The sequence below is a fragment of the Marmota flaviventris genome, chromosome 1 (assembly GCF_047511675.1).
Source record: "Marmota flaviventris isolate mMarFla1 chromosome 1, mMarFla1.hap1, whole genome shotgun sequence".
In the NCBI taxonomy this organism is placed as follows: Eukaryota; Metazoa; Chordata; class Mammalia; order Rodentia; family Sciuridae; genus Marmota; species Marmota flaviventris.
The window spans coordinates 39,617,948-39,634,561 of record NC_092498.1 but is presented as its reverse complement, the minus strand read 5'-3'; the positions used below and the strand labels follow the sequence as shown (position 1 = coordinate 39,634,561).

General features: G+C 35.0%; 1 protein-coding gene across 1 annotated transcript in view; it reads left to right on the top strand.

The window, feature by feature from the left end:
• Positions 1-16,614, top strand: part of Thsd7a (thrombospondin type 1 domain containing 7A) — a 395,278-nt gene that overhangs the window by 356,521 nt on the left and 22,143 nt on the right. The window contains exons 14-18 of the mRNA XM_027926470.2: positions 3,488-3,666; positions 6,384-6,389; positions 8,158-8,291; positions 12,698-12,851; positions 15,439-15,583. Coding sequence (XP_027782271.2) covers positions 3,488-3,666; positions 6,384-6,389; positions 8,158-8,291; positions 12,698-12,851; positions 15,439-15,583 — 618 coding nt within the window. The remainder of the gene's footprint in view (positions 1-3,487; positions 3,667-6,383; positions 6,390-8,157; positions 8,292-12,697; positions 12,852-15,438; positions 15,584-16,614) is intronic.

The window sequence follows — 16,614 nt, the reverse complement described above, 5'->3', positions numbered from 1 at the left end:
GTCTGATTTTCCTACAATTAAAGAAATGCATACTTTTTTGTTGCTTTTTAACTCTATTTAGAATAAAAAGAATAAAATACTTAGGAATTAACTTAATGAAATAAATTCAAGAGTTATATACTACAAAACTACAAAAAAAAAACTCATTGAAAGAAATTAAAGAAAACCAAATGAATAGAAAGAAATTTCATGTACGTGGATTGTTAAGACAATAATGCTCACAAGTTGATTAACAGATTTGAAACAATTGCTATTAAAATCCTAGTTGTATTTCCTTGCAGAAATTTACAAGCTGATTCTAAAATGCACATGAAAATATAAGAGTTTCAAAAAATCAAAACTATTTTGACAAAGAATAAAATAGACTCATACTTCCTGTTTCAAAACTTAGCAAAAAGTTACAGTAAAGACAATATGGTGCTGGCATGAGAACAGAGATAGAGATAAATTGAATGAAATATAGAGCCTAAAAATAAAGCCTTATATCTAAAGTCAATTTCCAGCCAGGATGCTAAAGCAATTCAATAGAAAAGGATAAATTTTGAGCAAATGGGACCAAGATAATTCAATAACCTGATAGAATGAGACTGTGTCATGTCATGGTTATAGACATTGTCAATAACCACATACAGAAGAATAAATTTGGCCTTTACCATTATCATATACAAAATTAACTGAAAATGAAATATACCTGAATTAAGGTTAAAATTATAAAGTTGTCACTTCGGAAGTGTAAAACTTTATGACCTTAGATTAGGTAATGGTTTCATAGAAGTGATACCAAAGTACAAAGAAAGAAAGAAAAATTAAATTGGCCTTCATTAGCATTTAAATCATTTGTTCTTGGGGCTGAAGATGTAGATCAGTGGTAGAGTGCTCACCCAACATGTGCAAGGCTATGGGTTCCATCCCCAGCACCAAACACACACACACACACACACACACACACACACACACACACACTTTCTAAAAATATTTTTGGCTATAGATGAACACAATATCTTTATTTATTTTTTATGTGGTGCTGAGAATTGAACTCAGTGCCTCACACATGCTAGGCAAGTGCGCTACCGCTGAGCCACAGCCACAACCCCCCCACCACACACACACACACACATACACACACACACACTTTTGTTCTTCAGCAAGCACTAAAATAAAAAGGGTTCAGGGTGTATCTCTGTGGTAGAGTGCTTGCCTAGCATGCACAAGGTCCTGGGTTTAAACCCCATAACTGAATATAAAATTAAAATTAGACAGTAAGTTTGACAAGGTTTGGAACACTTACATATTGTTGGTAGAATGTAAATTGGTTCAGTAACTTTAGGAAACTAAAGTTACTTTAGGAAACTTAGTACTTTAAAAATTAAGTACTAAGCTGGGCACGGTGGCACATTCCTGTAATCCCAGTGGCTCAGGAGGCTGAGGCAGGAGGATCAAGAGTTCAAAGCCAGCCTCAGCAAAAGCCAGGCACTAAACAATTGTCCTGGGTTTAAACCCCATAACTGAATATAAAATTAAAATTAGACAGTAAGTTTGACAAGGTTTGGAACACTTACATATTGTTGGTAGAATGTAAATTGGTTCAGTAACTTTAGGAAACTAAAGTTACTTTAGGAAACTTAGTACTTTAAAAATTAAGTACTAAGCTGGGCACGGTGGCACATTCCTGTAATCCCAGTGGCTCAGGAGGCTGAGGCAGGAGGATCAAGAGTTCAAAGCCAGCCTCAGCAAAAGCCAGGCACTAAACAATTGAGTGAAACCCTCTGTCTAAATAAAATACAATACAAGGCTGGGGATGTGACTCAGTGGTTGAGTGCCCCTGAGTTCAATTCTGGATTAAAAAAAAAATTAAATACTGTATAGAATTGCAATATTACTGAGCAATTTCACTCCCAGGGAAATAAAAACTTGTCCCTGTAAACTTTGTACACAAATTTTCATAGCATTATTCTTAATAGAGAAGATGTAGAAACAAATTTCCATCAACTGATGAATGGACAAACAAAATATGATGTATCCGTACAATGGGATAGTATTCAATCATAAAAAGAATGAAGCTCTAATAAATCCTATAACAAAGATGAACTTTGAAGAAAATTAAACTAGGTGAAAGAACCCAATCACAAAAGAACACACAATGTTTGGTTTGATTTCATTATATGAAATGTCCAGAATAGAAAATTTCATATAAACAGAAAGTAGATTAGAGATCAGTAGGGGACAAGGAAAGGGGAAATAGGAATTAACTGCCAATAAGTATACTGTTTCTTTTTGGGTGAGAAAAATATTCTAAAATTAGATGGTGGTAATGATTATCCAACTCAGTACATATACTAAAAGCCAAAACACATGAGGTGATTTTTGTGGTAAATAAATTTTATCTCAAAAAAAAAAATTAAAGCTATGCAGAGTTCTCTAGTATAAATTATTTATTTTATAATTGTTTTCAAAACCAAAGCCCTGCTATTGATGTAAATTGATAAGACAGACTTGTGCCAGGAGTGACCTGTCTCCACAGTCAGAATTATGGAGGAGGGGGGACAATCAGGAATATGATTCTTAACCAGAGGAATTTTGTTTTTTCCACATATTTGCCTTGAGAACAATAGTAATGATTTGATATGTGACATGCCAAGTTGGTAGTGAAGGATTGTTCAAGAAAAATATTCCCATTTCCCAAAACAAATCTGTAGACCATTAATTGAACTGACTGTGTGATTTGATGGAATGAGTATTGGACTAGACCCCAGAAAACCTTTCCCATCTCTTACTCTGTGACCTTGGACCTGTCAGTTATCTCTCTGCAGTTGTTTTCTTTTCTGGTCACTAACTATCCATATACATGCCCAATACATTTCTCAGAATTTTTTTTCATGAGAACCAAAAGGATATGAGATGTGAAGGTGCTTTGAAATTGACAGCACTGTAAAAATATGAGGCATTATTTATTTAACATCCTTCATTTTTCTTCAGATTTTATTTTCAAAGAAAAGGAAACATAAGGTGCTAAGTTAAATGGTCCCTTTCAGATATTGATTGCGAGGGGCTGGCTCTTCTTCTTGAGGGAGAATGTTGCATGGACTCAAAAACTGACCTTGTGTGACATTAACAGATAGGATTTTATAGAAAACTGTGTTATGGGCTATTTTTTTTAATGTACCATTCTGGCAGCCTGAGAGTGATATGGCAGCAGACAGGTTATTGTCAATTAAACAAGAAAGCTGTCAGAAATGTTAAAATATGGTGAGCACAAATCCTAAGCAGATCATATGGCATCTGCTCAGCTGTTATTTGAACAGAGTCGCTCCATGTATGTGTCATTTTCCTGCAGGATTTAATTGAGCCCCTAACAATGGAAACATCCCTGCATTTGCATGCTGCTGTCAAATCAAACTTGGACCTTCTAAATGAGCTAGAACCGTGGGTAGTCACGGGAGAGTGGCAAGTGGAGGAGATGGTCTTTATCTCATTTTTCTCCACTCAGGATACATTGAAGAGGCCTGCATCATCCCCTGCCCCTCAGACTGCAAGCTCAGCGAGTGGTCCAACTGGTCCCGCTGCAGTAAGTCTTGTGGCAGTGGTGTGAAGGTTCGTTCTAAATGGCTGCGTGAAAAACCATATAATGGAGGAAGACCTTGCCCCAAACTGGACCATGTCAACCAGGTATTTTCATATCATCAAGAGTGTTGAGATATGTTTTAGATTCACAATGAATGATCTGTCATTTCTCCAAAATGGACAACAGTTAATAATAGGTCCTGAATAAGAAATCTGATCCATTTAATCTTCAGCATGCCTAAGTCAATTACACATACCTTGATAGAATCCCAAGTTAGATATGTTATCTTTGAATTCTCTGGGACTCAGTTTCCTGCAAGTGCACAGATATGGATATAAAATTCAGCAGACAGGAGTAATACCTATCTTTGAAATGATGTCAAGGTATTTGAACTGTCATAAAATTATGTCTAACTCATATGATAGTATTGTGCCATCCTTACAATCTTCCTAGATTCTCAGAAAAGACATCGCGATTACAACTGATTAAATTAAAATTGAAGAAAATATATAGGTGTAGGTCTAAAATTAGGAAAACTATGCTGTTAATCCACTTAAATTTGTTTGACATAAAATAAGTTGAGGGAAAAAATATGAAGATGCACAGGCCTGTAATCCCAGCAGCTCAGGAGGCTGAGGCAGGAGAATCATGAGTTCAAAGCCAGCCTCAGCAAAAGTGAGGTGCTAAGCAACTCAGTGAGACCCTGTCGCTGAATAAAACACAAAATAGGGCTGGGGATGTGGCTCAGTGGTCCAGTGCCCCTCAGTTCAGTCTCAGTACCAAATATATATATATATATATAAAGATGGCTTTGAAGCCACTGTGAATACACTTATCAATATCATTAGTAGCCACTTAAAGTTTTTTTCAAATTTTATTAGCATTTGGATGCACTCTTAGTTATCTCCTATCAATATTTATTATCTATATTCTATTGGAAATAAAAAATAAACAGGATAATTGGGGAGTTGTGACTAATTTAATGTAAATTAATGTATCATAATTATTATCATGTTTGATGTACATGTGAATTAAGAAAGAATGAATTTCATATAGTATGCACTGATGTGTATTTGAATTTAAGTCAGAACAAAATTAATCAAGTTCTTAGATATGTGGAAATGTTTCATACAGACATAAACTACCTAATTTTAGTTTCCAAACCTACAGCTCAGCAGTACACATACTTTTCTTTCCAAATTAACCTAAATTTGTTCATAACAATAGAGTCACACTGAAGAGAAAACTGAAAAAAAACTTTTGAATAAATAAAGATGAAGATAGTGGAGAATTCAATTCCACAGAAAGTATTCTCAAAGCATCAAGTTGTTGAATATATCCCTTAAATTCTCGTGAGGGGATTAATATACTCCACTGCTGCCACCTACTGGTAGTTGAGCTTCACTGTCATTGGGCATTTTGTATTTCTCAGTGGTTAGAGAATATTTCCAAAGAAGAAAACTGAATTCCATGATTCTAATTATATAGATATGAAATAGAATAATTAAACTGAAATGTTTATAATATAAAAGAATGTTTCCCTACAAGTTGTGAAAACTTGACTTTTCAATAGGAAATTTAAATTTTAATAAATTATCATCCATGGTCTAATAAAGAAATTCTGCACATATTTGTATACACTTCACATTAGAGAGCTTGTATGTGTATGTGCAGCTAGTCAGATCTGCAATTAAAAAAAGTTTTGTTACCCTCAACATTTTTTTTAATAATAAATTTCCAAAGATTCAAGGCCTCATGCAATGTTGTCTTTGCTATGAAAAGTATTTTAGCCTGAAATCCTTTTGCTGTTACTTTTCATCTCTGATGTAATCTGACACAGAATTTAATAGGACATTTGTGTACTTGTTCTCAGCTTACTGGAGGCATATCAAGATTAACATAAAAAATCAAAGCTAAAACAAGAAATAATAGATTTTTGAACATGTGACTTTGAGCACAGATGTTATACATAAAAAATAGAAACTTCTAGGTATACATGCATTAATAAAATATTTAGGAAAAGTAAAGAATATGCAAAGCTTTTATTAATGTTAGAATTATATACTATAGATTTTTTTTATATACTATAGATTTTTTTCTAGATTTATACGTTACTCAATAAAATAAAAGGCAATCCGTTGACTTAAAAATGGTCTCTGAGGGCTGGGGCTGTGTCTCAGCAGTAGTGCACTTGCCTGGCATGTGTGAGGCACTGGGTATGGTTTTCAGCACCACATATAAATAAATAAAATAAAGGTCAATAAACAACTTTTAAAAAATGGTCTCTGAGAGCTAAAAAGAAAACAACCTAAAAAAAGACAAAGAAATAAAATGGTCTCTAAGGTACCATTCTCCAGTTGAGGAACAAAATCTTCAAATCTTCATTTCCTGAAAGATAGATGGATTATTGATTAAGACGGATCAATGAATAGATGGGTTTATAGATAGATCAATATGCAGATATTAGTCCATTTATAAGCTGGATCACAAGATATTTTCAATAACATGTCAATTCCCTGCGATATGTGTGTTGAGGTCAACTTTGCTTTCTGAGATTTCTTCATCCTGATCATCTAATCCTTTCCTTGGCTGTGTGTCTGCAAGTCTCATTTGCACACCTTACTTTTCAGCAATAATAAGTGGTTGGTTTTTCTCTTTTATAGCCTAAGAAAAAAATGTTCTAATCCTTTACCAAAAAAATAAGCTTTTATATATAAACAATCATACTTGAAATTTAGACCATGAGTTCCTTTCATAATATACTGATATTTTTACTTTGTTTCTCTCCCTTTTCTTCATTCCTGTTGAATGCTGCTTCTAGGCACAGGTAAGTTAAACTTCTTGGTTCATAACAAAGTACTTTTTAAAAATTCCTGATTTCTTTTCCTGCCATTATCTTTTATGTTTTACCAGAAGGAAATATGTTTTTCATTAATTTTTCCCCTACCTATTCCTTTTATATTTCCTAGCATAGCTACCTGTGTTTCCTCATTCTATTGTCAGGACCTGAGGGGAATTAGGAACAAGCTTCACCTCACTTTGACATAGCAATGATACCTCTTACTAATGTTCTTGTGCATCTCAGAGAGGGACAAGGTGGAGGTGGGCCAAACATGGGTGGTTAGAGGTTACTCTGAACTGATTTCTATTCACTTCAAAGAAGGACATTAAAATGAAAGCCATCGCCAGGTTCCGTGGTGCACTGTAATCCTAGCAACTGGGGAGGCTGAGGCAGGAAGATGGTGAGTTCAAAGCCAGCTTCAGCAAAAGTGAGGTGCTAAGCAACTCATTGAGACCCTATGTCTAAATAAAATACAAAATAGGGCTGGGATGTGGCTTAGTCATCAAGTGGCCCTGAGTTCAATCTCTGGTACCAAAACAAAAGAAAAAAAAATGAAAGCCATCAAAGGATTAAGAAGAACAGCAGGTCCCCTTTAACTTTCCCCTTCCCCAGGAGTTGCAGTGTTTAATATTAGTCCTGTTTTATTATGCACCCAGACGTGAATGTGGTGACTTGTGGAAGTGATCAGTTTTATTCCGACAATGCATATTTTCTATCCCTATTTAGGATAGATTCACTTCACTCACTTTTAAGTGAGTTTTTAATGCAATACAATTTGCACAAAAACTGAATACCAAAAGGTTTTCAGTGTTTTCTAGAATTAGGTTCATAAAATATTTATCTGAAGTGTGTGTGTGTGTGTGTGTGTGTGTGTGTAAAATAGGATATAGTGAACTGTCACAGATTATGAAAATATTTTAAAAGGTTTTTTCTTACTGGTTGTATCAGCTTGGTGGCAATGGATTATGGTCCATGTATGTTCTTTAGTTATTTCTCTCATTGAGAGCACTATATAATTGGTTCATTGTAGAAAAATTCCTGAAACCAAACATCACCCCCCATCCATGGGGCTGAATGTCTTTATGGAACCAAGAATGGGTAATTTTCTTTGTTCCCTCACTGCTTTGGGCTCTAGCTGTGTATAATATGATCCCAATTATAGACCTTGCTTCCAAATTCTAAAAGAGTGAAGATTAGCCTTAAGATGGCTTTATTTTGTGTTATCTTTTAATTTAGCTGTCTGTATGAAAAACAAAAAAAAAATGCAACTCTCATTATTGTCTGTATTTATCTGGAAAACAAGCTAAAATATATATGTATTTGGAAAACAGATGTTTATATACTCTTTTCATCCAATCATTCATTTTATCTGACAAATCTCATTGAGTGCCTAACATATAAGCAGGCTGAGCTAAATATTAAAGACACATAAAACTGTGAACAAAACAAATGTTCCAGAAAATTACAATACAGTGGAGGAGGGGTCAGTACAGGAAAATACTTATCGAATCTGGTCCAGTGAGTCAGATCTATACTGACCATGCAATGGAAGAACAGCAATGCAACCCAGCCAGCCCTCCCCTTTATCAGAATGCTCATGGAACTCCCTCTGTTTCTATTTCCAAATAATGAACAATAAGAGGAAGGAATGGAAGTTGCTTACCAATGAAATAATGATAGCACTGCTGAGATGACCCTCCTGCTCGCCCTTCTTGGATTCCCTGAGGTCAACTGAAAACCATGTGTATTTTAGGTGTACGAGGTTGTCCCATGCCACAGTGACTGCAACCAGTACATATGGGTCACAGAGCCATGGAGCGTCTGCAAGGTGACCTTCGTGAATATGCGGGATAACTGTGGAGAGGGCGTGCAAACCCGAAAAGTGAGGTAAGGCTGAACTTGATTGCACAGAGAAGCCAGACAAAACCATCTTCCAGTCTCACATGTGCCTACAATGAGTACTCACACCTCCCCAGTACCCTGGATAAAATTGTCTTTTGTTCTTAGTGAGTCTGTGTTCATGGAAAACTTCAAGAGTATCTGCTTCAAGCAGCAGTTCATTATGTTCTCGTTTTCTGACTTAAAAATCATTTTACATTGAGATACACTTGAGGAGAAGCACATTGAAAGCAAGCTGAACTAATGCAGACTTTCAGCCCAAATAACTGTTCTCCTAAATAGATTTCTAAGCACATTTTTAAAAATAATCTGTTTTAAATTATTGCTCTTTTCTATGAAACTAGCTATTTTGAATACTCTAAAGTCATCTAGGGAGCATCTTCCTGCAAGTCCTGGCTTGGATTGCCTCTCATTTGCTCTTCTTTAGCCATGCTGTCCAGTAGGGTGACCACTAGTATCTATTTCAATTTCAATTTAAACTAATGAAAATTAAATAAAGTTTCAAATGCATTTCCTCATTCACCCTAGCCATATTTCAAGCAATCAACAGTCTCTTGTGGCTTATCTGTTTGATGTACATATATAGAATATGCCTGTCATCATAGAAAGTTCCACTGGGCAATGTCATTCTGTTCTATAGCACCCCACATATCCCTGTGTTGAAAAGATCCATTTACATGTCTGCTGTATTTATTGAACTCTATGGGGTTCTCCAAGGACTGTCATATTCATAAGAATATAAATACCCTGATATCTAACACACATTTGATATTCATTAACTCTTCCATACAGCATCTGTCATATGATGGTTAAGGGTTCTAGAATCTTAGGGAACAAGTGTGTGAGGTTTTATCATCTCCATTTTATAGATTAGATTCCAAAGTTCTAAGTAACTAACATCCATCTAGTGAAGAGACAGAGTTTGAATTCAAACTCAAGTCTTCTGTCACTCTCTTTATATATCTTTCTTCTAACCCTGCTCAGAGAAACACAGTAAAGACAAATTTTAAAAACAAATCCAGAACCTGGCAATACATGTTATGAAGTTCATTCTTACCTATAATTTAACTTTTCATGAATTTGATTGATGTTTCTTAATCTGTTTCAGTAGGAAAGTAGAACAGATGAACATATATATCATAAAACTTTCACATATAAACCAATATGTAACTTGGTTTCTAGTAAATAATTTTCTATTTTATTTTCAAAAGCACATCTGAAATCTCAATTTATATTTCTCTGAGGAATTTAATAAAGGTTGACTGGAGATGGAGAAGGGGTAGGGAGGTAATAGATAAGGAAATAAGAGATTCTGTTTTCTATCATTATATTTCCATATTTAAAATTTTATCTCAAAATTTTAAAATATTTTAATGACTACATTTGAATTCTATTGCTTGAATGTGCCACAATTGCTAAAACACTCTTGTTGGCATTCAGACTATATATGTTTTATTTTTTATAAATAAAATCAATTTATATCACCCTATAATACAGAACAAATATTGGGATCAAGTTTTCGAGCATCATTAAGAATTTGATCCAATTGGTTATTTGTTAGTAAAACAAACAAAATATATTCAATTACAGAAGAACTGCTGTTTTTTTTTTTTTTTCCCTAAACTACCTGTGTATGCTTCACCTCTCTTTGTGTTGCAACATATATTCTCAACATTTCCAAATACTCTTGAAAGAAAGTAACTTTTCAGATCAATTTGTTTTTTGCGTAAACATCTCTGATGCAAATAGGGAAGGAGGTCAGTATTGACTGTGATCTCTGATTGTGTAATAATGTTCCTATTTGTTACTGATTGAGTGGTACACCTCCCTAACTTGATCCTCTGTTAATTAAGGTCACAGTGTCCTGCTTAACTGCAAACATGGGTGACATTTCAGGATAGTTGAGTCTATAAAGGAGCAGGTTTAACTGTATCTAGTCTCAGTATTCCTCTTTTAGGATTGAGTGGCTTATCAAGAATGGGTGGTAGAAATGGTTTGCTTTGTAGGAAGGGGTAGTCTTTCAATGACATTTTTTAGATTTTCCAGCACATGATGACAATTAAAAAATGAATAAACAAATAAACAAACAAACCAAACAGATTTTGTTACCTTTACTGTTGTGAGCCTCTGACCCCTCCTTTCATTTGAGTCCCTTGGTCCCACATTATGGATTTCTAATACAGTTCACTATTCTCACAATGTTACTCTCACTGCTTAGAAAGTAAGGCTAAGTATTTGAAGAAAATGGATGAATTTTGCCACAGTCCGGCTGCAGCAAAATAGCGGGGGGGGGGGGGGGGGGGGGGGGGGGCGGTGACGAACAACTTGTGTAGATTGACACAGCAGGAATGGGAGCCATTTATTGTAGGACCGGAGGGGTATTTATCCATTCCACACAGCTTATCTAATTAACATAAACTAGATACAGCAGTCAACCAATAAGGAATCTCCACACTTAATGGCTCGCTGGCGTTACTTCACAAACCACTCCCTCTGGCATTTTGCCAGTTGCCATCCAGACTTGTTTAAGGACTTTAACATTAACCACTCCCTCTGGCAAAATGCCAGGTGCCATCCTGACTTGTTTACAGACTCTAACAGAATTTAAAATGCCTGCCTTCAACACTCAAAACTTGATTCAAATATTTATTTTGTATTCTAGGGTGATTAAAAAATTGTTGTTACAAAATAAAAACTTTATATAGTTTGAGTGCAAACAACAAGGGTATTTTAGCAATTTTGGAACATTCAAACAATGGAATTCAAATTTAGTCATTAAAATATATCTGAGAAAAATATTTTATGACATAAGATGTTTATAATTTATTGACTTTTCTTAAGTGATACAAACAAATAGTAGGGAAAGTTTGCTCCCATTTTGTGGAATGAAATATATGTTTAAAATAATAGTCCATTAATCGGTACATAAATTTTGTTAAAAGTGATAATCTGTGACTGATGGAATTATGAGAATTTTTATTATTCTTATTTTCCTAAAATGAATATATTTTTATGTAATAAAAAATTAAAGGAGAAGAAAAATCTTTGAAAATGAAGTTTTATGTATATAACTACTAAATGGAGTATTGGACATCTGTTCTTAGCTATGGATCAATAGGTAATTTTACAAGTTAATCCTTGTGCGTTGTGTCAGTACCTACAATGAATTTGTGATCTTTTCTTAGCTTCCGAATACAACTTTTGAGCATAGAAATGCCTTGTCTGCCTGTAACCTCTCCAAACACTTTAGAAATGATATTAAAGGTAGACTTTTTCATAGGAAACTAAAATTCTTCCAAAGGGATATATAATTTGATTTTTTTCCAATAATGAAGTAATACAAATATCTACCTCTACATGTTTTCATATGCTTTTATATTTTTATTCAGTATGCAAAAAAATTGCAGAAGTTGGATACAAACTCAGTTAAGACATAACCAATGACAGTTTTACAGTCCTTGAACGAAAGGACATTTCTCTTAAATTTGGCAGCAGTCTATCTAAAAGTGATTCTGCAAAGCAGATTTGTGAAGATGCAATGTTCCTACTGGTTGTAAATCCCTAGGAAAAGTTTGGATTCAAGGTATAATTTGTGATGTAACTCAATGGACAGCTTAACACATTGCAGTGGGCTGAGAGGCTTAAGAGCTCAAGTCTTCCTTTTCGTCTCCTCTGATGCAGTTCTTTTTCCAAACCCATTAATTTGATTGACCTTTTCCAAGTTATAGATGAGAGAGAACCTTTTTCCCTTCCATTACTAAAATGGCCAGAAAGATTATTAACTATGTAGAAATGAAGACACATTCCCAAGAGTAAAGAACCCTACATGAATGCTTGCAGTAGAATAAAATGGAATAAAAAGATTTGAATTTGTTTTGTTAAAAAGAAAACTAACAATTTAAAAATATATCAAAACACAGGAAGATCCAAATAACCAGATTTAGGGAATTTGTGCTTTTACAATTATAATTGTCCTTTCTCTTCTGGCTTTCTTTTCAGGTTAGCAGCAGATGGGAGGCTAAAATTACTTTTAGAATGACAAAACAAATTGAGAAATGCCTCTAGTTATCTTTGAAAACACATCATGAAACCTCTTGTATAGATTTGCCACGTGCCTAGTCCTGCATATAGAATGAGTTCCACCTTCTCTATAGAATCCATTATTTTTAATGATATACCAAAATTGTAAATTCTTCCATATATTTTTAAATTATGCAGAAGTACTACAACATTTGGGGAGTCAGAGATCCTCTTAAGTCTTCAGTTTTGGAGAATGTGACTCATTAGACACAAAACTTCCTGCCCCATGATGATGTCTTCAGGAATCCCATCTGTCCCCTGGGTTAGCCAATATCTAATTGCACTGGTTTCTTCACTTATACATTTTCTTCTAGATGCATGCAGAATACAGCAGATGGCCCTTCTGAACATGTGGAGGATTACCTCTGTGATCCAGAAGAGATGCCTCTGGGTTCCAGAGAGTGCAAATTACCTTGCCCTGAGGACTGCGTAATATCTGAATGGGGTCCATGGACCCGTTGTGCTTTGGTAAGAAGATCCATTATATTATTAAAATAGAATTTGTTTAATCCCTTAACACTAGAGCTTTAAAAATAGTAAGAAAACAATAATAATGACAGCGTAAAATCTATTTGTGTGCCATTTTTACCAAAGTAAGGTGTGTTTTCTTGGCCACTTCACTCTATAACTGTTCTATAAAAGGTCAGCAGTACTTCCTCTCTCACTAAAATAGCTCCACCTCTTGCAAGCCCCCTGCTCCTTCTGGACCCAACTTTGTCCCTCAGCACTCCATGCTTTCAGTTTGCTTACAAATACATAGCCTGTTAAAAGATAAGATGGTGGTGATTCCCGTTAGTAAAAGGGGAAAGAATGAAGCTCTTGGAAAGGAAATTTAAAGGCTTCAGTTTATTGCCATTTTTTGCTTTTTGCCCAGTGCATTTTATTTAAATCATAGGAATAATTGTTCACATAATTGGGGTACTACAGCAGTATTAACACTAAAAAGCAAAAGAACCTGGTAAGAAACTGAATAGAAAAAAGAAAGCTACATATCAATGAGTCTCTTCCACACACTGAGTCTGTGTCTCTTTGTGTTTGGAAAGCCAGCTGAGAGTTCCAAATCACACAAGCTCCTGGGTTTCAATAGCCATAGGGGCTCTACCATGGTACTCCAGGAGGGGAGTCATTTTAAACAGCATTGGCTACTTAGATAGGAAACCTGGCTTATCCTTGGGTACCTTTGTAAAGCTGTATCATTCAAAACTAGCATCAAAACCATGGGAAAGGTTTTGTGACTCTCACAACCCAATCATTTCTCCTCTGAACCTTCTTACATCAATGTGGAATTAATTTATTGAAATACAGTAATATGGAAAATTATTAGTGCATGTTTTCCAAAGAGAAATTGATTTTCCATCTCAGTGTTCACATTATTCAAGATGCTGTTGGATAACCAACTTATATAGCAGCAGCGAACAGTTGACTTCAGTACAGGTTAAAGTACAATCAAGAATCAACTCTTTTACAAAAGTACACAAATTAATTTCCCCTTTAATTCCTGCTTTAGTCAGCAATTTCCCTGCTGTGAATAAAAGACCCAAACAGCACAATTATAGAGAAGGTAAAGTTTATTTGAGGGCTCACAATTTCAGAGGTCTTAGCCTATAGAAGGCTGGTTCCATTCCTTTGGGCTCAAAGTGAGGCAGTACATCATGGCAGAAGAGTGTAGTGGAGGGAAGCAGCTCACATGATGATCAAGAAGAAGAGAGAGAGGTCTCCACTTGCCAGATACAAATATATATCTCTAAGCCATGCCCCCAATTCCTACATCCTCCAGCCACACCCTACCACTTCAGTTACCACTCAGTTAATCCCTATCAGAGAATTAATTCACTGATTGGGTTAAGACTCTCACAACCCAATCATTTCTCCTCTGAACCTTCTTGCATTGTTTCACATGTGAACTTGGACACTGCACATGGACACCGCACCTCCAAATCATAACAATTCTATAGCATTAGATATGAAGTTATGTCAAATACCTGGATTACCTGCTACAGTGTCACTGTGTCAATAATTGTGAGATTCTTATTGTCACAGATCTTATTGCAAAAATATTCCATTTTACAAAATAGGGAATGTTGAACCTTGACTGCATCTTAAACTCATTAACAGAGATTCTAACCGCAGGAACCGCAGGAACTATTAAACTGTTAACTATGTCCGTTTGGTTTCTATTGTAAGTGACCAAATGTAAAAGAGAGTTAGCAAAACATGTTATGTTCCTGAGATTATGCCAGTAGATGTTTGAAATGAGGATAAAATTCAACTAGTTGAATAGCTGCATTTCTTGGGTTTTATATTTTTAATGTATCTTGTTCCATCATGTAGGCCTATGTTAAGCAAAAAGTGATTAACCATTGCCGTCTCTGACAAACTATGTTAAGTATAGAGAATGCATAGATAAATAAGATGAAGATTTCTTAATGTACTTGCACTGTACACAGGACACACACACATTGTATACGAACAGTGGTGCTGCCAAATACAATGGGAGCAGAGGAGGAGAAAGCAATTCATTTTGGCCTAAAGAAATTCAAAGAAACTTGTCCTTAGCAGCTTCCTATTCTTAGAAATCAAATGTTTTCAGAAGACTGTACCAGTCCGTAGAATAGCAAGCCAGTCTCTATAGAAGCTAAATTGCATTTGTGTGCATGTATATGCATGCATTAGGAAAACAAAAGCCATTGATTTCTAGATAAAGTTGTCCTTAAAGTGTTTCCTCAAGAAGTATGTGTGTGTGTGTACAGATAATTTATGTGTGTGTATTATATTAGCATTCTGTATTAATAAATGTGAGCATATTCATGTGTTTGGAATATGTTATCAGTATTTGACACATAGAATCTTAAGTATATTATAGCTAGATGGAACTTCAGAAACACAACCAAAACCTTCATTTTTACATGGCAAACCGAAGCATGATGAGATTAACTGATTTGTTCAAGTTAGCCAGTGTCCCAAATGTTCTCATGCCCCAGCATGCTCCCTAATATGCTATCTGTCCTGTGCCTGAGAGTTCACCATTCTGAGGAGTCCTGTTGTTCTTTGTAAGCCTTGCAATCAAAGCAGCTTCCGCCAAAGGTCAGCAGATCCCATCAGACAACCTGCTGATGAAGGAAGATCCTGCCCAAATGCTGTGGAGAAGGAACCCTGCAACCTGAACAAGAACTGCTACCACTATGATTATAATGTAACAGGTATGGGGTAGCCACCTCACCATGGAACAAAAGGCCAAATCCCTCTGCCAGCTCAGAGGCATGCCAATCAGTGTAGGTCATGTCCATCTGTGTGCCTCTTGGATGTCAACTTATCTCCCAGAAATAATTAGTTGTTAAATGACAGAAAGATGTATCTGTTTTATTTTTTAGTAGACATTAAGATATGGAGAATAAAAATATCACATAGACCTTGGCCCATAAAGTAGGTTGTGAATATTCTAAGCCATCTTATTTAATACATCCTCCCACTGTGGGAAGGTGTAATTAAAAGAAATATTTTTAGCACAGATATCAGATGCATTAAAAGATGTGTTTCTTTTGCAAAAGATGTTTAATTGCTATAATTAACTGTAGCAACAATACTTGGGGTATGTGGATCATTTATAAACATAATTAGTTTTATATAAAAATGTCAACAGTCTTAACCTGGCCAAAGAATATAAATTAGCATTGTCAAAAGTAGAGAAATAGATGAATATTTTCCAGAAAAATAGGCATTATAAATTTCATTTCCCCTCAAATTCATTTAATATCATTAAGACACATATATGAAGAAAATATTTCATTGGTTCATATGATTTGGAACAACATCAAAACTAATTTTGGAATTTTTCCTGGATAATTTCCACACTGAAATCCTCAAGAAATCTTACCATAACATGTAGCTGTCATATTGGCTCTTTGTTTCTTTTGATTTTCATTTTCAATTTCCTTTATAACACAAAGATAATCAAAGTTCTCTGGGACACACATACCATTTAGCCTGAGGTGGGGGGGAAGTGACAGAATTATTTTTTAATTAATTATAAAATTAGAGAATTAAACACATAAGCCCCGAATGATTTTTTAAATAAATAAGTTTGTATTTTAAATTATTCTAAGTATGGACAACAAGTGAAATGCACAGTGTTTTATATGATATACCTATACAAAGTACAATCCATTTAAAATTATAATGTTGCTAAAATAGAAATAATGCTAAAATTTTACATGTTATTTGTACTAGGGGA